Source organism: Varroa jacobsoni, unplaced genomic scaffold, assembly GCF_002532875.2.
Source record: "Varroa jacobsoni isolate VJ856 unplaced genomic scaffold, vjacob_1.0 scaffold_1252, whole genome shotgun sequence".
NCBI lineage: Eukaryota > Metazoa > Arthropoda > Arachnida > Mesostigmata > Varroidae > Varroa > Varroa jacobsoni.
Window position 1 is genome coordinate 1 of NW_019214154.1, and position 22,743 is coordinate 22,743.

General features: G+C 38.9%; 3 protein-coding genes across 11 annotated transcripts in view; 1 reads left to right on the plus strand and 2 right to left on the minus strand.

Annotated features, from left to right (window-relative positions):
* Nucleotides 1–104: 104 nt before the first annotated feature.
* LOC111268060 (5'-3' exonuclease PLD3) lies at nt 105–6,283 on the minus strand. 6 transcript variants are annotated; one of them, XM_086971553.1, is made up of 6 exons: nt 6,197–6,283; nt 5,111–5,374; nt 4,870–4,932; nt 3,460–3,697; nt 2,873–3,150; nt 105–2,041 (listed from the first exon to the last, which is right to left on the minus strand). In XM_086971553.1, exons 3-6 carry the CDS (start codon nt 4,918–4,920, stop codon nt 1,289–1,291), a joined length of 1,320 nt encoding a protein of 439 aa, XP_086827679.1. In that variant the 5' UTR covers nt 4,921–4,932; nt 5,111–5,374; nt 6,197–6,283; the 3' UTR covers nt 105–1,288. The 6 variants fall into 6 exon arrangements, with proteins under 6 accessions (XP_086827679.1, XP_022702513.1, XP_086827678.1 ...); XM_022846778.1 differs by having other exon boundaries at nt 4,870–4,987; XM_086971552.1 differs by lacking the exons at nt 5,111–5,374; nt 6,197–6,283 and adding an exon at nt 5,396–5,570.
* A 486-nt stretch (nt 6,284–6,769) lies between these two features.
* LOC111268058 (kinesin-like protein KIF11) lies at nt 6,770–14,298 on the plus strand. The gene is made up of 13 exons (XM_022846773.2): nt 6,770–6,961; nt 7,939–8,151; nt 8,407–8,508; nt 8,757–9,272; nt 9,630–9,911; nt 10,197–10,379; nt 10,656–10,861; nt 11,078–11,555; nt 11,781–12,069; nt 12,178–12,294; nt 12,629–12,820; nt 13,123–13,356; nt 13,832–14,298. The coding sequence occupies exons 1-13, from the start codon at nt 6,864–6,866 to the stop codon at nt 13,859–13,861; spliced, it is 2,940 nt and encodes a 979-aa protein (XP_022702508.1). The 5' UTR covers nt 6,770–6,863; the 3' UTR covers nt 13,862–14,298.
* A 690-nt stretch (nt 14,299–14,988) lies between these two features.
* The window catches only part of LOC111268059 (acetylcholinesterase-1), a 12,767-nt gene continuing 5,012 nt past the window's right edge, over nt 14,989–22,743 (minus strand). Inside the window, exons 3-4 of one of the 4 annotated variants that reach the window (XM_022846775.2) lie at nt 21,963–22,112; nt 14,989–16,080 (exon numbers count right to left, since the gene is read on the minus strand). In XM_022846775.2, the coding sequence (XP_022702510.1) occupies nt 15,915–16,080; nt 21,963–22,112 (316 nt within the window). In that variant the 3' untranslated portion in view covers nt 14,989–15,914. Of the gene's footprint in view, nt 16,081–18,271; nt 18,886–19,973; nt 20,417–21,962; nt 22,113–22,743 lie in introns of those variants that run through there. The other 3 variants (XM_022846774.2, XM_086971551.1, XR_015314046.1) reach the window with 3 other exon arrangements.

The following is a 22,743-nucleotide window of genomic DNA, read 5'->3' on the forward strand; positions in this document are numbered from 1 at the left end:
TAAGGTTTGCTTAATTTTCCATTAAAACGTTAACACAAAAAGCTGTTCATTTGTATTTAATTTCTATGAGTATACTGTAGTGTGAAAACAGAAATACACGATACTTGTAGGTAAATAAGGTACAGTATGTTTTTTATTACACGTCTTGGGAATATGAACTCTTTTGCTCAATAATGTGCTTCCATAGAAGCAAAGCTCACCTACATATGCTCTATTATTAATCTTAAATATCCAAGAACAGCCCCCCTATCTTTCCACTAACTGATCATGATTGTACAGTGCACTGTATTTTACAGAGTGAGAATGATATTTCACTGTTTGAATCTATGTTCTGAGCCCTACTCGATAGTGGTGATCGTCAGTAGCAAATAATTTATGTAAAGAACCTTCTTGGCCCGTTTGCATGTTGTTATATAATTGAAGCTCAAGTTCTGTGTTTTTCAAACTTGAAGAGCCTGACACAAGTCAGTTATTATCGATGACAAGTATGATTCTATATAATAATGTTCTTTGCGTACGGCCTTATGCCTGTGCTTTATTTACTCTTTTCTTGCTTTGGGCACTATTTAATGAAGCTTGATACTGCACAACTATGGATGGTTAAGTTGGAAGATGACACATGCCGAAGAATAGTAAAAGCACATATATTTAGCCTATTCATTTCATGGATAATTCTGCGCACCGTTTGGATTTTAGGCCATGCTTCTTTTCCACATAGCAGGTGGTACAGCAAACTGTTATGATTCAATAAATTTTACATCTTTTTACTGGTATTGTGTAAAAAAATAATTAGTCATTCAAATCACGTCCATCTATTTAATTTAGCGAATTGTGAAAATACCTCTCAGCAGCAGCATGCTTAATTAATGCGTAAAGTACCGTTAAGGAGGGGAGTCACTGTTCCATGATCTTCTTCGATGCGATACGAATGCAGGTAACGTAAGAAATCAGGCACACTCGCGTAGCAAATGGTACGACGAGACTTAATTCCGTCATTAATAAATATAGCACTATTTACAAACTGGAAAATAATGATAGCGTATACATTGTGCAGGCAGCATCTTAGGCGTTCACAAGAACACGCTAAAGGACAAAAATTAAAAAAACACGCATAATCTACGTAGATTTTCTGTAAGGCAATGCACTTTTTCCAAAATTTTGGAGGAACTTTTTCTATTAACGTATTCGGTTCCCGTTTTCAATAGGCAGCTCCACATTACACATTCATAGTCAGCATGCTGATTACAATAAAAAATTCAGGAACCATGCACACTATGACAATTTGAAATTATGAGCAGTTATCGTAGATGTCGTGGGTATACTGCGATTCCCAGTCACGCAAAAATATGGCCTTTAATTGCTGTTGTATCTGTTCTTGAAATATGTGGATTCCGACGCCCGCCGTGTAGGTGAAATAATCGCCGGACCAATTGGATGTTCCAATGAAAGCTCTCTTATCCGTTACCATATACTTGTTATGATTGACACGCGAGAATGGAATAATGCGGTTATGGGACAGTGGAGGTACAACGAATTTCTTCGTTTGAATGCTGAAAACCTTCCCAAGCTCGCCGAGGCTAGCGACAAAAGCCTTCATCTCCGGCTTCGTACTTTGCCACTCGCTGACAAGAAGACGCACCTGAACCTTCCGCTCGATAGCCGCTCGCTTTAGCGCTGTCTCGAGTACCAGCCACAATTCGCCTTTTTTCGGGCTATCGTAGATCATCTGGGGATAAAAATCCATAACTGCGACGTAGATGAACTCTTCGGCCTCGTTGATACCAGCAAGAATCGACTCCAGATCATTGGAACGCCCTTTTGGGCTCAACGGAGGAGGCGAGCTGGAGATGTACACCTGCGCAGCTGAGTTGTTCAGATTAACGGGGAGAGGCGTCTTAGCGTTGTATTGCGTAGAGAAGCTATCTGGCCAGTTTGACGGGACCGTATGCAAAACTCCAACCGTCCAGTAGATCTCAAACACTTTCTTTAAGTCGAGAGCCAGCGACGGACAATTATATATAACTGCGCCCAACTCTTTCACCTGAAGAGGACATAATATATATATATATGATATATAGTAGGCTCAATGAGCTTCAACAACGAAGGTTACCTTCCAAAAAACGTAGATTCTTAGATGTCCGTATTTAAAACCACTCATTTGTCAAAAGAAACAAGTTATAAATTTCATTAAGAATTTAGCGAAAATTTAGAGGTTATTGAATATGTATATTAATCATAATACAAACGGCGATAATAAATAAGCATGAGAAGAACCCTCAACATAAATGACTTAAGAACGGTACGACTTTGTCTTAGGGAGGACATCTATCCGGTAAATTACCATCGGCTTGTTACAAATATGCAGTCCATTGTTTTTGCCAATATTAGCGCCAAAAGGTTTCCGTAATTTCATGTAGTATTTGGTGATGCACCAGTCGATTCAGAGGTGGATTGCCAGAAGTAATTGTCTAAAGTGCACGTCTTCCCCCATTTTGAAAAGAAATACCAATGACTATTTGAAGATTTTAAAAAAAAATCCATGTAAGTGCTTTTAGCCGAAATCGAACAGTTTCGTTAGAATGATTGTTCTTATTGTAAGATAAATTTTGAATACCAAAAATTGCAACAGGTAACGCAAATATGCGACAACCAATAAATACACTCAACGGCTCAAAAGTGTTCTTTTGAACTGAAAGATGGAGTACAAACAGATTTAACAAAAAAAACTTAATAGTGTTCTACCCGATAGGACAGCTCTAGTCTCGAAAAACTAGGACATGATCTCGTTGTGTTTCAGAGAAAACTAAATTGCCTCTTTTAGTGCCTCAAACGGTAACAGCTAGAAAATTAAAGAGCCTGCTGAGGAATTTACCTGGCTAAGCGACCGGTAATCCATATTTGCGCTGCCGATGAAGATGTGGGTATCGTCAACGACCCAGAACTTTGTGTGAAGAAGTCCAGCACCAAAAATTTCATCAAAATCGAGTGTTTGTACATCGGCAGCTCCTAGCTTTACGAAATCTGCAGTGTCAGTAGCGGGATTAATCTTTGAAGGTATGTTTTGGACGATGCGAATTTTAGCATTGCCGCGAATACCCGTATTAAGCAGAGCAGCGAAAACTTCTTCACCCATCCATGACGAATTATCACCTATAACCAGTACGTGTATACACCAGACACCAACACAAATACGCTCATTTCATGTTAGAAGCTATAAACGCTAATACAACGTTTCCTCTGCTCACCATTCAGCCCACGCTTATATGTATGTGCCCGGCCTCAAAAAATGGCCAGGTGTAATGGGCAATACAAAAAAATCAATCAGTTAAACCTAAACGACATTTTTTTAGCCAATATGGCGCCTGTATGTTGTATCCTCAATCCAACCTGGTTGCACGGTTCTAGTTCACTACTAGCTATACCATATATTATATTATAATTACACACTGCATGTAATACCTGGAGAGATATCCTTGTTTCGAAGTGTCCAATAGAAGGAGGCAATGTCAATATTACTTTGCGCTTTGCTAATGAGATTCATCCATGTCTGATGGGTGGTTGGGAGTACTGGAGATCCGCTAGGAAACGTTAATTCTTCAGGGACGCTCTCTACCAGCGAGAAACAACAGTCGTCAAGGCCTACAGCGACGGATGTACGGAGTGCTAACAATGGCACCAACAGGAGGAACATAGAAGTCTAAAAAGAAAATCAAAAATCGTTAGTAACAGCTGCTGTATTTAGCCGGTGGCAGCAAAAATTATGACTGATTTACTGAGCTCTGTAAAGATCACGAGCATATGACTGAATGATATTCACAAATTGCCGTTACCTCGAACGATATTTGCCAGCAAAAAAAGATTAACGTGTTTGAGCCTAAACAAGGAGGTGTTTCAAAGCGGCGCTGATTCGGTACAAGGCACGCGTTTCATCCTCACTCTTGTACTTTTACTTATTGGACATAGTTTAAATAAGACACAATGTGTGATGGATAGATACACAGTTGCTGCCTCTTATCATGTTATACTTGTAATCACTTGAGCAGACAATGCACCTGGAACATCAGCAGCAGTGGATTTGTAAATTCGCGATCACGGAATATCTTAGCTAGACAGAATGGTTAAACACAACGCGGCAAAGATCTAACATGGATAGGAAGAGTGAAAAAAATCTTTCGTGTTTATCCTTCTCCTACGTTGCTTGATTAACTCATCTTACTTCAGCCCAGAAATGTCAACAATAAAAGCAATAAACATGTTTATATTACTAAACTTGTTGATTCCCATCACTCAAAATACAATATTTCCTAATTTACTACTACAGCGAGCTTCGATTATAATTGATCAAGGACATCAAGGAGATTTTAGGCTAAGGTGAATAGAGCGATATTGATTCGATGTAAAATTTCGTGAAAGCCAGTGCCAATGCCCAAGGCAGCTTTATCTGCATGCAGTCGTGGCACACACGATAGAACCCAATCCTCCAAATGCCGTTCGGCAGGTCATTTGTTTTCCCACCTGTTTTTATCGCAGTGGTTAAGCATTTCACACCAATTGTACAATATTTCAATTCAGATTACCTAGTTCATCGGACGAATTCGCTTTGGGATTTCGAGCCACTTAAGTAACTTAACATTTAAAAAAAAACCTGCTATATGCATCACATGAGTAAGCATTTCGTAGAAAACTTCAAAACTGTAGAATTAACCTAAGCAACTGTTTTCTTAGGAATCGTGTAGAGCACCTCGGTGCGGCCCGAAAAACGCTGCGGCCCGAAAAACGCCACTACATTATAGGGATAGAGAATAAGATACATTGTTCTATTTTTTTTATAAATTGTAAATTTATAAATTGTAAAGGGTATTAACTTACCATACTGAGGCGGCTTATGTATTGATTCGGTCGTTTGTAGATCACTTTCATCAGTCTTCTACTCTAATTTTTTTTTAAACCACACGCGAATTAAGACACGATCAGTCAGTCGACAGTGCTATTGAAAGATGTTCGGTAGGTCATATTACTTGAGGCGTTATTCCAGGGGGGAAGAGTTTGACTAATCATTTGGTTGGAACAATATGGACAGATGGGGGCGCACTTCTCTACGACATATTACCTTCTACTCTTTTGTGTAGCTTCAACTCGCACGTTCAACAGCTCACGTTTAACAAATGTTTTTGTTAGATTTGAAATTTCGACCGCTTGCTTGTCGACGTGTCGAATAGATATTTATCGACTGCCTCTTGCATTTCACATTTGGGTTCACTCTCCGGCGCTCTCATTTGGTACCAGCGTCTCCCAGCATAAAGTGAGAAGATAGACTAATCTAGTAGTCGATGTTAGGTACCTGATTAACCATGCGATATATTAAACAACGATGCTGCAATACCGAAATACATACCATTAATTGTTTATACCATTTTGTAATATACCACGCAATAGAAGAAGTAGCACTTAGCATCCGTTAGCGGTCACGTTATCCGTGATATCAGGACTGATTGTATTTTTGGCATTGTCCCTCACTGCAGACGTATTATATCATCGTCTGTACAATTGCTTTGCTTTGTGTGTGTAGTGTGCTTTGCCTGAGTGCGAACAATCGACGTCGAACGTTTCCGTACCATCGACTTGTAATATAATTGTTTTCAAGTAGTTTGCCTCTACACAGAAATAAATATAAAGTGATCCTCATGAACAGCGTCCATTCACACCTAGCTTGCGCAATAGATGTATTGCATTTTTCAAATTCAAAACCTGATAACAGTTCTATATTTTTAGATCATTTTTGCTTGTTTTTACAGCAACACATTAGCCTAGACAAACAGCAAGGCGTCTAACATCGGAAGTTCTACGAATTTTATTTAATGCAAGCTTTATAATACTAGCAGGATATTTTGCGCGAGTAGTGCCATTTTCATATTGAGGGTGAAAGCTTTTCAGACTACACTTGTACACAAAGGTAATAAATCACTTTGTCGTTGGCTGGCAGAAATGAATGCCTCATAACCGGTGGCACTGCGCTTATATCAATGTGTATTTACTCACATATTTATATTATGATAATTGATCAGTTACATATAGGTACAATCACCGTATCCACAAGACAAAATACAAAAAGAGATTAAGTCATAAATATTTTAAGCCGAATTTTTAATTATTTACCCTTGTACAGCTTAGCTAAAACATCAAGGAATATAATTACAGTTTTTCCAGCTGGACCGATTGAATGTTTCCATGATGTGGAGGATCTTTACTATGTTTTTAGTTGATATCTGCTTTTTCAAAATCATTACCCTATCAACGTCCTACGTGCATAATGAGACGCAAGACACCTGATTAATTTTTTGCAGCTTTTTTATAAGCAACTGACGTTCTGTCGTTTTATTTGCAACCATTGTCTGACGATGATACTTCTAAAACCCGTATGTTTCTACATTCGGGTCTACTCGAAACTTTGTCAAATGATAGATCTTGTAACTTTGATCAAGCGAAAACGCTTCTGCGTTAATATATATACTGAGTTCCTGCGTTCTACTGACGACCATCAAGGAACTGATGATACACTCCATGAGGCAAATCGGACTAGGCAGTTTAACGGAATTTCGTATCACACATACGACAGACTTTGCCTTACGGCGTCCTGTACTGGTTAGCTAGCGCGAAACAATGGTAACATCATTGTAAAAAATGAAGAATGTTCAATTAGAAAGACGCTGGCATCATTGAAATCGCAAAATAATTCTAAGATTTTCAGGTGTGAGAGGCGAGTGTGAAACGATTGTGGTACCTTTGGATCCGCTAAAACGGCTCGATATTTGAAAGGTCCGTTTGCGGGTCTCCAACAGGCGGGTGCGTTTATCGTTTATGATATGGAATCTCGCGGGCAGGAAAGAAACAGTTTCAAAATGTCAAAAAACAGTATTCAAGGAGAAAAGAACCAGAACATTAAAGTTTACGTACGATGCCGGTAAGTGACAGGCGTTTGTAGTATGTGTAGAATAGTGAGCTAAATAAATACAGACACTGTGTTGTCTAAAAGGGCAAACATACTATGGTATTTTAATTCAAGCGTTTACACTACACTATTCATTCGATAATTGGAACTTCACTAGCTCCAACTTATTTAATGATTAGTTGGTTATAAAAAGTAGATTTTAAACATTCGACTATGATGCATAGTCCTTGCCCACCGGTGCAACGTAATCCATTACGCAATGATTACTGGCTCTTAAATGTGAGACTGGGTAAACAAAATTTAATATTTAGGGTAGACTAGTAAAAAGAAAACTCAATTTGTATTTGTTTGATGTCCGGTTCGAACATATTGCTGTATCATTGTCAGAGCTACAGATAACTAAGTTTCGACTTATTGACCAATGCTTGGCGTAATCTTTTGCGCACCTCCTAATTGTTTATAGTAACTTGTGTTTCAATTTAATGCTAGACCGAGAGACGCATCGCAGATATTGTTCCTTTGTAAGGCGTAGTATTATCTCACAAGAATATTGTGTAACGTAAGAAATCTATATTATATCTATCTTTCTTCTACGATTCTGTCTATTGTATAACAAAACACGTCATCGACACGCTCGCCGTGAGAATGATTTATATGGTGGCCTACTCCAGAAGTAGTAGTTCATTGAATGATAGCGTGAACAAGTGGCAACCTGTGGACAAATACAGCTTTCACTCTGTCACGTATTAGGCTACCGAATATTGGTATATAAAAGCAGACCAGGATAAAAGGAGATAAGGGGTAATTGATCGAAATTATAAGAAGTGTAGAATAATGATAAGAATACATCTGCATGTAGCTGCGTAGTAATGATGTGAGGATATAAAGTAGGATTTGCAAACGGAAGTTGTTAATTTTATAGATAAATTGAGTACGGGTTTTTCGGTTGCGGCTTTGGGTGTTTTTGTCTATTTGCTTGCCTTTTGTAGCCCTGTGAACGATCAGGAACGTAAGGCGCGGAGCCCCATGTGCGTTGATATGCATGAATCGAGGCGTGCTGTTACAGTGAAAAGTCATCATGACAAGACATTCACATTCGATGGGATCTTTGGCAAGGATTCATCGCAGATCGACGTCTACAAAACAGTTGTCCAGCCTCTTATCTCTGAAGTTCTTCAAGGATACAACTGTACTGTTTTCGCGTAAGTCGTCTGGGCAGTATCACTTCTCTCAGCATTTCTGCGCAAACGCCTGTGGTGGCAAACACCTATGTACAAATAGAATTTAAAAAGAAATTTGGGTTACGGTTACATACGATGTAAAACTAAACAAGTTCGTGTCGACCGTTTGCTTTAGGTTCACAGCCTCTACATATGAGCATCTTACGGATTACGTGTTTTTTTATAAGCTAAATATGGTTCTTCGGTATTGACTGATGAATCACGTATACTTTTCAGATACGGCCAAACTGGAACAGGAAAGACCTATACCATGGAGGGAGTACGTTCAGAGCAGCTACTGTCCTGGCAACATGATCCTCATGCCGGAATCGTGCCCAGGTAGTAGTTATTTAACTATTTTTTTTGTTCTAGGAAAACCAGCAGTGTGGCAAATTTGAGCATGTTAAGTGTTGTTATGTTAACTTATGTTGCGAATTTTACCCCACTATGCGAAGTTTTCTTAGTTGCCAAGCAGGCTGTATACAAGCCCATTAGGTAACGAATTGTATATGCTTAACATAAGGGTTTTCTCCGTGGTAGTCAGTTCCAAGTGTTGCACTAATCATGTATATGTAATTACTCTGCAGAGCACTCCATCAGATCTTCTCAGAGGCGGGTGACCCCGGTCTGACAATAATCAAGGTTTCATTCCTTGAGCTATACAACGAGGAGCTATTCGATCTTCTTGGCTCTGGTGACCACAACACAAAGCTAAAGATCTTTGAGGATTCTTCAGCAAAAGGATCGGTTGTCGTACGTGGCCTCGAGGAGGCGATCGTCCGCGATCGGCAGGAAGTATACGCGTTGATGGAACGAGGCGCTTCAAGAAGGCAGGTTGCTGCCACGCTAATGAACGCTTCTTCCTCGAGATCGCATACCATCTTCACAATAACCGTGATTTCAAAAGATACAACGGACAATGGCGAGGGTCTCATGCGCACAGGTAAGCTGAACCTCGTCGATCTTGCTGGTAGCGAGAACATTGGACGATCGGGCGCACAGGACAAACGTGCCCGTGAAGCTGGCAATATCAACCAATCCTTGCTGACTCTGGGACGTGTAATTACCGCGTTGGTGGAAAGGACTCCGCACGTTCCCTACAGGTATACTATTTTAAGGTGTTGAGTACCCCTGAATCGTTGCGAATATAGTAAAAAGATGCACGCACATTCTGTCTACAAGCATTTACTTTTAATCAAACTTAACGTTTGAATATCAAATTAAAAAGACGAAGGCTTTTCTTAGCTATGAAAATCGTCAACTCAGTAGAATACGATGAACCGTGACAGTCCCAAGATTCTCGTTTTTTAATTGATAATTGAAAACATAATGCTGAGCAGACCCAAAATAGCAACTAGCTAGTTCGCCGAAATGAAGCGTTCGGTTAACAGGGGCGTGAATTACAAAATTGATTAAAATATTATTGAAAAGATGAATTTCTTATTATTTTAAAATTTCAGAGAGTCAAAGTTGACACGACTCTTACAAGATTCACTTGGCGGTCGTACAAAGACCTCAATTATAGCAACGGTTTCGCCTGCTCAAGTAAATATTGAAGAGACTCTATCAACGCTGGAATATGCATTTCGTGCGAAGAACATCACAAACCGTCCAGAGGTTAACCAGAAACTCTGCAAGGAAGTTGTACTTAAACATATGACTGATGAATTAGAACAACTTCGTCGAGATCTTATTGCCTGTCGTGAAAAGAACGGATTTTACATAGATGAGACCAACTATCGGTAAGAAAATTTTAGACAATTGATCGGTTACTGTTGTGGTTGTTATTAATGTCTGAAGATAAACGCATGATTTAATATATATGTACCAACTACTAGCCGAAACGTATTATCACCCCGTGCCCATGGCAAAAAGTACTTTTTGCCATGGGGCATTTTATGCCATTTTATAAATAATCCCCCATCTCTTCAGCTCTTGAGGTTTTATGTATATTGTAGCGTGCTTGTGTTGAGCTGGTGTTGTTAGCGAAAGTTTGGCTATTGCTTGATAAATGTTTGTTATTACAGTGAGATGCAGAACAGGCTCGATCTTCAGTCCGAGGAACTCCAGAAAAAAGCGCAGGATGCTATTGAAAGTGCGGAACGTATCGATCTGTTAAAAACGCAGATAAACGAAATCAATTATCTCTTTGAAGAGGCGCAACACAAACTTGAGCAAAAAACTCAAGAGATGCATCGTGTTCAAAGCAGGTCGGAGTGCAGACAATTGTTGTGATTCACTTTGTATTCTCATCTGGTCTATACTTCATATGAATATACATTAATGGTGTACGCTAAGTGGCGACCCGTGTTGGTTAACTGGGTGTAATGGCTACTTACGGAAGACGAACTCTGAAGGCAAACTTAAGCCTAATTTTTTGTTATAAGAACACAAAAGATTCCGAGTATCTTCATGGGCTATCGAAATTGGGTTCTGTAAGGTCGGGTCGCTGACAGCATCGGACACGTACATTCCTTTCTTTGCAGGTTGAAGGAGGTAAACTACAACTATACAGGAGCCAAGGTCCTTGTCAAAGCGCACAAGATTACTGAAGAGAAGCTCCATGAAGACGCGACGAAGATGATGCAGTGTTTAAAGATGGCATCGACCGATGCGAAACTCTTACACGACAAGGTGCAGCGACAAAATGACATTGCTAGACATAACGCCAGTGTTGTGGAAAAACTTATGGGTCAGTAGTAAAAAGACTAATCGGTTCTAGTTGCACAGGTCTATGTGAGATACACGAACTCTGTGATTGTAATTCTACTGGTTTTATTTAGAGACTCTGACTCATCGTTTCGTTTCAAAACAACCGCGTTTATCACTTTATTCTAGATTCTATTTCAAGTACTTCTCATCTTTGTCCAGGAATACTTAGTCTTTTGCGATATCCATATCCTCAAAGGTGTTCTTTCGTCGAGTCTGGATTCATCATTGCGCGGTGTGGACAATGCCTTCTCCTCGTTGTCTTCTGTTAGCGATCTAGGAAAAGACGCGATCCAAAGCTTAATGGAGGAGGGACGCCTACTCAGGGAAACCGACTGTGTTGTAGGTCATATAGTGCGCACACAAGAGAAGCGCAGGGCCGAATTTCTAGCAAACTTGATTGAGATTGAGAGGCGTGCGGGTGATATTTCTGCAGCTCTACCGAAGCATAAAGACCAACTAATTAACAGTGTTGATGAGGCTTATAATAAGATAAAAGAAGCCATTGCCGGACATGTTGTATCGGAGGTCCGAAAAATTCGCAAACAAGCGGAGGACGGGATTGATAATTTGGTAAAAATGTTGAATGATTTGAAATCGTCCGCGGAATTATTGCAGGAAACTGTTGGCAAAGAAATGTTTCAACTGGACACTAGGACTACAGAAATGGCTACGAGGTTAGTAAGATTTAATGATCCAGACCCAGGTCATTGTGCAATAAGAACAATCATTATTGATATTGATTAGTCACTGATTAACTATATTGTGTTCACTGTAACAGTAACTTTGCGCTTATTTATAGTAGTCTGTTTTTCAGTTGTATAGCTTTATTTATTTAATGCGTTGTACTACTAACATTTTACATGTCTTTGATTTGGTATTGTACTCGATTGGTATTTTAGTACTCTAAAAGCTACAGCGAGTTCAAAAAAACTAATAGTCGAGCGTTGTGATCAGATGGAAGAGTTTATCCGTGAAATGGACGCGCTTCGATCGAAAATGGTTTCCGCTGTCGGAGATCTTCGTGCTTTGCCTTTTGTTCAAGATGAGATCAGTGCGACAGCTGAGAATATTTCCAAGGAGGTTTCTCGTAGAACTCAAACTATAACGGGTGCAGTATCTACCTATAAGGATAACGTATCTAAAGAATGCGACAGTGCTGCAAAGAAAACCCTGGCGCTTAAGGACGATGTAAGCAACAAAAGCTTTGCGAATGTTTATATATTATAAATACAACTTAGCATATGCAACTTATATTTGCTTGTACTTCAATGCATTTTAACGGCGCGTACTTTTCAGATGACCGACAGTGAGAATAATTTGGAGAAATCGGCGGTTGACTCTATGAGTCAGCATGGCACTGATTTAAACATGTGCACTAAGCAAATGTGTCTAGCTTTCAGCAAGACCATCGAGGTAAGAATATATCGTTAGTTATACAATATCTAACTATTTTTCAATGCTACAGCTCTCGTTATTCCATGGTGGTCAATGGAGGAAACGATGTCAAATATTTTAGTAAGCTAGACAGAGGAGAACAGCGATATCAAAGCTGGAACATAGTACTGAATAGATGAAATCGAAAAACAAATGATTTTACTTTATGGCGCAGATTGCGTATATATGCCCGATAACGAACTTGAGCCAGCAACGGTCTTGATCCGGCTTTTCGCTGCTTGAGCCACCGTTTAAAACAAAAAAAAAAAAAAGACCCCTGTTAATATATCCGGACATGTTTTTAACGTCGCAGGGTGTTGACGACATTAAGAAAATGGTGGTCTCCGAATCGAAGAAGGTCCATGCCTCGGTCCCATCTGAGCGACGAAGTGTAGTGGCTTTGTGCGAAAAGGTAGCCGACACAGCGAGTCAGGTTAAGACAACTGAGAAGAAACTCCGCGAACTTAAGGAGGAAGCTCTTAAGTCGCTTCGAGAGAATGTAAAGGTAAAGAAATTGACGGTAGACTTCGACAATCGTCCCCTTTCTAGATTCCTTCTAAAAGGACTATTTAAAGATCTGCCAGGAAGCATGAGTGTTATCTTGGTAATAGATATTACATCACTGATAGGCAAACCGGTATGATTTTTCAATTTCATCGTAGATTCAGTCTGATACGATCTTTTCGTCCACTTTTAGGCCACTACCTATAACACACCTGACAAATTGTTTTCGTCGATTGGATTATTTGACTTTACTTTATTTGATTTTACATTACTGCCAGACATATTTCTCGGATTGTCTCACAGATGTGCAAGCCAACCGGGTTGACACCGATGAAGCGAGTTTATGATGCGCCTCGAAAAATAGCGAGCACTCAGCCAGCAGATATACTTTTAAACAGGCTACAAGCACGGTATGAACAAGCATCGCCCGAAGAACGTTGTCAGCTGGACGAAGGGCACAGTCTCCTGTTGGATATTTCCGCCTCTCCCGAGATGCTCGCCCTCACAGATGACAGTTTCATAGAAATCGACGAGCAGGTATGATTTATGATCTCAGTGCTAATCCAATAATAGCTCATATGAATTATTACTATTCTAAATACAAAGAACTATTACACTATTTCTATTACATCTTAATGTACATCCATATGGCTAACCTAGTCATTACGGGGTAGATTCGAAATCGGTTCTATTGAGGACGCTTAAATATTTAAGATCAAAAACTATTCTAAAAGCGCAAGCACATTATTATAAGGGATTATTTTTGTAGCGGATAATCATGAATTCTGCGAGTAAGTAACCAAGGTAGTTGATGACATTGTTTCGTGGTAAAACAGATGGTGTACTTTAGTAAGGTTGTTCTGATAAGACTACAATAAGTGAAAGTAAACTACTCGATGTAAAACCGCTCCTCCCGTAAGTTTCCGCAGGGCGCAACCGCAGTGGTAGATGTCAACACGAAATACATAACATATTTGGTCCGTATCTCTTGTGTCTTCGTTTTTGGTCCCAGAACAAAGAAAACCATGTCGGGTTCGAATAAAGGATCTAATCGGGAGTGGCCTAATAGCTGGCATAGCTAAGACGAAGCGATTCGGTTCGTCGGGATTTATCGGTTGTAAATATAATGTACTATACCATTGCACGATCGAACTAATTATATTATCTTGGTTTTTCTGTAAATTTTCGTGTACTTATTTCAATTTCGGTTCTTGTGTTGTGCTTTCATTAGATATAACATTCAAAACAGGATATAAACAATACTGTACCTTCTGAGTTCAGAGCTACGAATAATCTTGATAATAATAATAATAATCGTAACCATGTTGATTGAAATAATATCCGAACACAAAAGAAAAAAAAACTATTTTCTCATGAGGCCAACAAAATAAACTAGCTTCAACTTATCGACGAGATATTTAACAAAAGATTTTATCTATTACATATAAATGCAAATAAATGTGTGTTTTAAGAAACTTATCTATTTTACCGTGCTTTTTCTATAACTTTGCTACGATTGTATTGACCGTATGACTCAATTAGTACAGTTAAATAATTAGATACGTGTGATCCTTTTTGTGACTGGTGATGTATTATGATATCTTTAACTAATTATCTCCGATTATTCAACTTTTAATCTGTCTGCTCCCATTAGTTATTTAGCTTGTACTAGCGATCGAGTTTTCTTTCCCATGTCTGGATTATTTTAGAGTCACAGGCTTATATCGCATATATGAAATTCTTTCTATTATGCAGTTTTTAGCTGTTTATTTAATGAAAAAAAAGTTCTTGGAATCATCTATTTCGTGTAGTATGATATTAGCATAAGTATCGCGGCGTTTTACTTTCCGTTCAAATGTGTGATAAAAGTTTCTTGTAAATTGGTATAGCCTTTGCTCCAAGCAAAACAAGCCTCCAGATTCCGAATTGTTTGTTAAATAAGCTTCATTTCCTTAATTAATCAGCATCCCAATTCAAGATTTTCGACTACCGGAGCTTCACCGTAATAGACGATGCTAGCAGAATAAGTCCGTCAAATTTTAAAAAGAATTACCCGAAAGAACCGAAAAAAGTTCAGGAGCATCTCTAGAGTTCTCAGCATCGACCCAAAATAGCCTGGGCCTAAACAATTATTTTTCAGCTATCGTGATACAACTAAAATGTTCGTGATTGTGTAGCGGTAACGTTTTTGTTTATTAAAGTTGAAGACATACAGGTGCTTTAGGTAGAGGCTTTTCGATTACTGAAAGGAACCAGCCGTTTGAGGCCGTCCTTTAGGATAGCATCGGATGTAAAGCTTGAAACGCCTATTTAATGCAACAATTAGATCCGTACCAATGCCTACATCCTAGCGCACAGTTGTCGATACTTGTAAATCGCTAAACGCAGATGTTTAATATAACACAGCTTTTGAGGTACAACTAATATATGTATATACTCGTTGTCCTCAAAAGCTGTGTTAGAAACTGAACACCTTATGTAATCTAACATATAATATCAAACAAAAATAACTTTATCTTCGCTCACCCTGTATTTATTATTCATTACTGGTTGAAATTCTTATTAATTTTCGGGTGTTGCGACGCTACAGTATATTTTTGACCGTTTGAGTTTGAGTGCTCGAACCTTTGTTCGTCTTTAACACAGGTTTAAAAAGTAGCTTGAGTGCATAATCGACCACCCGTACCTAGCCTAAATTTTTCTCTAGATAAATCTGCGAACTTAACGATAACACAAACTATTAACTGTACTCGGTGACCGTTTGCTTCACATTTTTTTCGGAGACAACTCATGCTCATTTATAATATACAAATCAATAACAAAATCGTAAGATATGCTTGAAGGTCACTGTTGTGGGTCTACAAGTAGATTGTAAGAAGTCTATTATTAAAATCAGAGCATTTCCTGCCTCGTATTATAAATGCACTTGATCATTGAATTTTATCGAAAATGTTTGCTAAAGCCGGTAAATACCAATACTGAATGTATTTCTTGCATTGGAAATTCTTTCTAAATCCCGCGCATTTGAATGGTCACTGGTGCTGTTTAACCTTAATCTGATATTTCGCCGATTAAGAACATGTTGGCTGTATTCTCTAATGCTTTGAGGTATAAATTATAGCCAACAGAGTGAAGAGTTGTAGCGTGGTGGCGGAATCTCGTAATTGGGCGTTGGCCTCGTTCCTTTGAGCGAGCGATTTACCCTCGCTACTGTCTCGAATAGTGTTTTCTTCTCGCTTCACGGCTGTAGTAGTAGTCGGCCTGAGGGCGAGGAGGAAGTTTAATGTTACTTGGAACATCTTCTATGGGCTTTAAAATCGAATTATATTGAAATGCTTTAAAAGTAGAGAATCGTCATGGACGTGTAGTAGAAAACGCTAGTTTGAGAAAACCAACTCAGATTTGCTTAATTCTAAGTAGATATCCAGATGAGTTACACTGTAAATACTCGATATGTAATGTTGCGTACCCAAGCTAATACGTAATATCTAAGATATCAATTAGAATATGATATTCTAACTAACATGTAGAAGATGAAAGCAATTTATATATCAAAACCTGTGCAGCAAGGTATTCTTTCGTGGGAACGCCCGATATGACACGATAAGAAACTGTGAGCAAATAAAGAATTGCTTGAAACAAGGTTTATCCGCTTTCTAAACATAATGCATTTACAGCAGCGGTAACTTACTGACGTGCTTGGGTGGGTTAATAAAAAACAAAAGCTTATATATCTATCTAGATGCTGGTACGTAGGCATCGAATTAGTTACGATAAACGACTCCGTGTGATTTTGGTGAGAGGCCTAGTCTAACTGAAGTTAATAAATGAATTCATCATAAACGTCGAAATATAGCGCCTTTTCAAATTGAGTTCAAAAATTTGAACTGCCAATTGCGGTTTGAGTGACCCATGGAACCAATCTCAAATAATGGCTGTACGTCATGGACCTTATATACGTGCACTTGTGGATGGTTTTAGTTCGAGCTAGAAATGTCGTGGGCCCATTTCGATTCTAGATATTCCTTCGCGTAATATGGGCCATTACGATGACGATAGAGCTGATATGAATCAGCCTTTAAGAATTTCGTGTGTTCCCAATGCGTTTGCCGGTTGGTGAGTATTGCACATACAGAATAGGATCCTGTAATCCGTTATATATATATATATATATAACGGATTCGGACTTCGTCTATACTACTGGAGCCCAGGACAAAATTGCAACCGTTTCTTGAGGCAAACGATGATTCTATTCATTATAAGCCTTTCCACCAAATCTAATCTATCAGCATAGCTATCGATTCCGAATTCAAAAGCGATTACGAATTATTTATAAGAGACGAAAAATGTATTACAATTGAATCCGGCAGAAGTTGAAATTTAGCAGCTTTTAAAATTGGCGCCAGTAGCAGACGCAATTTATCTGGTAAATAACCCAATTTTTTGAGAGCGTGTAAACGAAGACCGGTTAAATTCACTCCAGGGGAAATGAGAAAATATAGTTCAGTTTCTGGAGAAGTTCTTGTTCACCCTTGCCGTTGAAGTCAAAAAAGCGCTATGGAAATTCATCAAGATTGGTAAAAAACATTAATCTAGGAAGCCTTACACGAAAGCACAGTATATGCAAACATTTCTAAAACGAAGATTAGAGAGTCAAAGACCGACGAGGAATTGATTAGGTCTAGGAACCCGAAGAATAAAAATGCATGGTCGCAATCGAAAACGCCTCCTGCGAAAGCACAGACGGAAGTCTAATGGCCCTGTAGGCTACAACTGACATTTCACAGGTAACATGTTGTATGGTTATAAACCAAATACTAAAAATACAGAAACTAAGGAAAAAATTGCTTTCCCATAAATTGACTCGTAGCCCGTTGAAAATTTATGTACTTGACCTGCGACTGACGGAACTTACGCATACGGTTGCCATAGGTGAGGTGGAAGAGGAAAGTCAGGGTAGACACTAGCGACATTATAGTGACAATGTCGAGTCGATTCGGACGTATATGATAGTAGTTCTTGTAATCAGGACCATCTGCTACAGTGGGACACCATCCAAAAATTAATGAATGCAGCTCACTATTTCGAAAGCTTTAAAAAACTTATGGTGTATTAGAACGGCAATCGAAAACAGGTCGTCTGATTATTTGATGACAACGCTTAACATTATCATTATACACGCATTCGTTTCTGGGCCGACCAAAGCAGTATCCATCGCTGGCGTGAACTGGCTCCCTTTAAAATCGATACGAACTCTATACCCTAGAAAGACTAATTGGTTGACAAGCATATCCTACTATCGATTTACTTTAAAAAAAGTTGTAGATAGAGAAGTTACATAGATAAGAAGAGGAATAGTAGGTATACGGTCGTCCAGAAGTTGCAGGAGCGCTGAGACATGTGTGGAAAAATTCACAAAGAGTACGTCTACCACATATGAAAAACATTGTCGTTCTAGAATTCAAAATCTCTTTAATTTCAAAGCGTGCCGAATTAGTTTGTAAGAGCCAACAATAATTAGTATTTATGTGCATGTTTGCGGCAGACAGCTTCTGGTTTGTAAGCCCATACCATCTTGGAGTAAACGATCTAGCTACTCGGAAAATTTTTATTCACCATAAAGAGTGCAATAAGCGCATTGTGTAATTGAAAGCCGTCCTCAAACGTAATAAACCGTCGTGTTAAAATCAATATAATAAAAACAACGGACATATATTGAGATAGGTGCTGAGTATTTAGATTGTATGCCTTGTAGAATAAGCTAGGTGTTCTAAAAAATAGCTATCTAAACAGGCTTTTACACGAAAGCGAGGGAACATTTAGAAATAAACAGGTATTAAAAATATTGAAAAATGAGATGCAAGAAACGAACGTAGATGTATGGCTTGCAAGAGCGAACAAACAGATTTTGATGCGTACGCTCTTATCGTCGTCGCAGAGACGACGTTAATCCTCGAATTCGCTACGTTGCTAGCTTCAGGATACGTAACGTTGATACAGGCCGTCGTCGTTGCTTTGTCTTCTCCCGGAGCCACAACGACATTTGTCTGTTCTGTATTCTTCACGCTACCGTTGAAGTGATATTGAATCAAGAAAAAATTGTCTTGGTTGAGATTTTGTTCGAGTCAAACATAGAAGCAGAAGGACAGAAATAATCAGATTTTGCAGTTTACAGATCGGCGGATGCAAATTCGATGTACCTATGTATCCGTAGTGCTTTATTATTAGATTGCCTTCCAGTCTTGCTGAATAAGAAACCGTGTTTATACTAACATAGCATATCCATGGTTTCCTGTGCTACGATTTCGTTTACTGACCAATTTAATACAACCAAAGAAAAGTGTATAACAATGACGGTAGCAACAATAATATTTTTGTTAGGAGATTTTGCTAACCAACATATTTATTTGTAGCGTACTGTCCATATATTGAAATATGGGTCGAAACGGTCGTTGTCGACGGTGTTATTCTCTCAAAAGAACGATCAACAGGTGACAATCTTAGCGTCTTGAAGTTAGCAATTTTCGCTGTCTTACTACCTCTGTCTGTAGAGATTCGTGCTCAATGCTGGCAACACTCGATGGACGCGTACAGACAAGTTCAAAAGTAGCCGGTAAAAAGACAGGAAATCGATGAACACAATCGAGCAAAGACCTTGATCAAGTTTATCAAATATTGCCGCAACTAATATTATTCTGTTGTAAATCTGTCGAGTGCTTAAATCTCTTAGAATTTTTATTTCACTTTTCGCTTGGTATCTAGTGCACCGGTGGTATTCTTGTCCGGATATGAAACCTAAAATTTAATAGAAATAAAATAGGAATATGTACTGGGAAATATGTGATCTTTACACTTGATTACTGACGGCATCGTTTCGTCTGGTCAAGCTGAACAAGTAATACTGATTGATATTCCTTGTGACAGCTGCCCATACGAGAGCAATTCGTCTGCCAATGAATCTAGTGGTCTGTACTTTTTTTATGGCCGCTGATAGTATCTGTGCCCATGCAAGATTCGCTTTCGGCCCGCGTACCTGAGGTTAGCTGAATTGCGTACTCGTACTGCAGAGGTCGTTCCAATGTCAACCGATGGCTGAGTCGAGGTCGGCTTAACATTTATCAATGATATCGCAAAACTCAAGGATCACCCACGTAGAAGCGATAGGGTTCAATAAAGAAAGTTTATTCTTAGCCACAAAGCGGTATTCTTCTTACAGCTCAAAATTGAACCATCGCTTAAATCTCAAAGAGGAAAAGAACGTCTGGTCTCTCTCTCTCTCTCGTTCGATATCAGTGGTAAAATTAATAAACGAACTGATAAATTATCATTAATCACGTTTAATTTAATGAATCTATTAAACATTTCTCATTATAGGATTAAGCAATCTAATTTTAAAACATCAGATGGATTACAGTTCACAGTTATTTCACTTTATATGTTCAGTAATCTTTTTATTTGATTTGAGTAATTTGAGATTAGAAAAAAAAAAAAGCAGACACTCTTTTGCATGTCCTCAGTCTCTCGATCAATTATATAACGTCTCTTTTGTGATAAATATTATCTGCCAGATCTCTTTACCACGATTTTGAATTTTTACCTGTAAAATAAATAGCGGGAGCCTACAACTCTTTTGAGGATGTCATTTGAAGATCGACCTTGTATATTTAAGCTTCCTCCCTTCAGAGGAAATATCACGCACTGAGTGTATCGCTAGTGCTTGTGATTACGTTGTATTTCACAAAACAGGACTAAAATATAGTTCTTCGCGAAAATGTTCCTCACCTTTATATTTTTAATAACGAGTGATTCTTATTCTACTGCAAGATAACAGATGTTTACCAGATAGCTCTACTAAAAAACACATTTACATTCTTACACACTTCAACGGAATCTACGAAGTATGTAGCTTATTTACGTCGTACTAGCGTGGTTCGGCAAGCGTCTTCCAGCGTCACTGCGACTGACCGTCTCGCTCTCTCTATTAGCCGATTTAACGTCGCTATCCAGCCTCTGCCGACTCATTGCTGTCTAGCTAGAACATTGGCTGGAGTCTGCTATTGCTATTAACGGTATAATGAAGGGCTAAATGATCAAAAGTCGTATGTAACGATCGCAACTGTTTGCGAACAGCCGAATAAGTTAGAGGCACGTAGTGACGAACATGGTATCGGGTGTAAGGTGGCCTTCAGACTGAACTACCCATCATCAACTGGTCGCCGCTATTATCCCCCGCGACTAAATGAGCTGTGTAACGAAGAGATGGCGCATGTCAAACAGTGCGAATGTTAGAACAGCGCTATTTGAATGGGGGCGAAAAGGCAGGCTAAGAAGCTTTTCTCGACCCCCCGCTCAGCTTCAATTTTCCGGGATATGTATTTTGTCCGCGGCTTGTCGCGCCGTTGGTGGGTGGGCGTGTCGTCACGGCTACGTAATGAGCCAGTCAACGCGGAAACAGCACACATAAACCTTTACGCACAAAGCAAAGCTGTTTGTTCGTTTTGAGACCGCCAGGCAAAATAAGAATCCGATGCTATGGATAAATAAATATTAATTTTAAACCGTCTATGTACAGACACAGAATTTGAGTAGATGGACGACAGAATGAAATACGGAAAGTCGTTTAGGTCGGATCGCTTCTTCATTGAACAATGACGGATATTTTTTTAAGAAGATCTGAACGTTCTGTCGAAATGATGCGAGACAATAGTCAAGTTCGTATCTATGTGATTTCGGCTTTCACAATAAATCGACTGCATTTGCTCATAGATCAAGAATGGCCACCGAAGTAAAGAGTAGTAATTCTCAAACTTTCGTCTGATAGTTATATTAAAGATAGCCTATCAGCGTGTGATGGTTTGTGTTACTTTTGCGATATGAAAGTTGGAGTCGGCGAGGCTCTAAAAATGGCTAAATATTATTGTTTATATGCATATATTGTTATAGTTGATACTCTGGTGGCAAAGCTAATAACGGATTCATCTATACAATTTAACATGTTTCCCTTGTGCCGACCAGATCGGAGCGCGCTTCCCTCACAACATACATATTCATCGCCTTTATCTATGCACTTTAAAAGTCTCAACAAAAGACTGCTTTTTAGATTCTCCGGTCTCCCTATTCAATGTAGAAGAAAGGACACTGACCTGTTAATAATAAAAGGCTCCCAAAGACGACACCTTTCGGTTTTTTCCAAAGAGGCCACGGTTACGTTACCTGGCTGAAGGTAGACGATCTTAGGGGAGTCAGGTGTGTAAAGCGGCCAGTCTTCAGATTTACCGGGAACTTTCGGCGTACTGAAAAAATTTGTATAAAAATAAAAAAAAAAGATAGGAATTGTATATCCGTTGTTTAGTATAGTAATACTGACTTTTTCGTCTCCATAATATCGAAAATACGCAGAGTACGTATGGATAAATATCTAAAAGTAAGTCGTTAGGAAGTCAAATCAAGTATTATATATATTATAAGTGTTATATAATGGTAATAGTCTGACAGTGCAGGTTAGCTCTTTCGAAAGAACTGATAATACGCTTGGCAAGCACGCAGTGCTGAAGCCATTTAAGCGTACTTGGGCTTCAAGAGATATTTTTAAAAGATTCCTAAACCGTTCTAGAAGAAAGCCCGATTATACCAAGTGGATCAAGCTTAGGTTGTTTAGTTAACTTATGTAGGGTATCTTATGTTGAGTGTTTTCTGTCAATTTTGCTTTATCTATTAACGGAAAGTGATTCCGAGTAGCTGGATGGCCAGGTTTTTGGTAGCGCTAGTTTCTGCTGAACAATTACAAGACAGAAGTATTTCAAAAGATCGGTTCACTTTGACGAAGTTCTAGCCTTTTCACATTTAATGATGTTTACGTTGATAACCTTATTGTTATAGAGAAATGTTACTACTCTATCTCATCTACTGTGTAGATTCTCATAT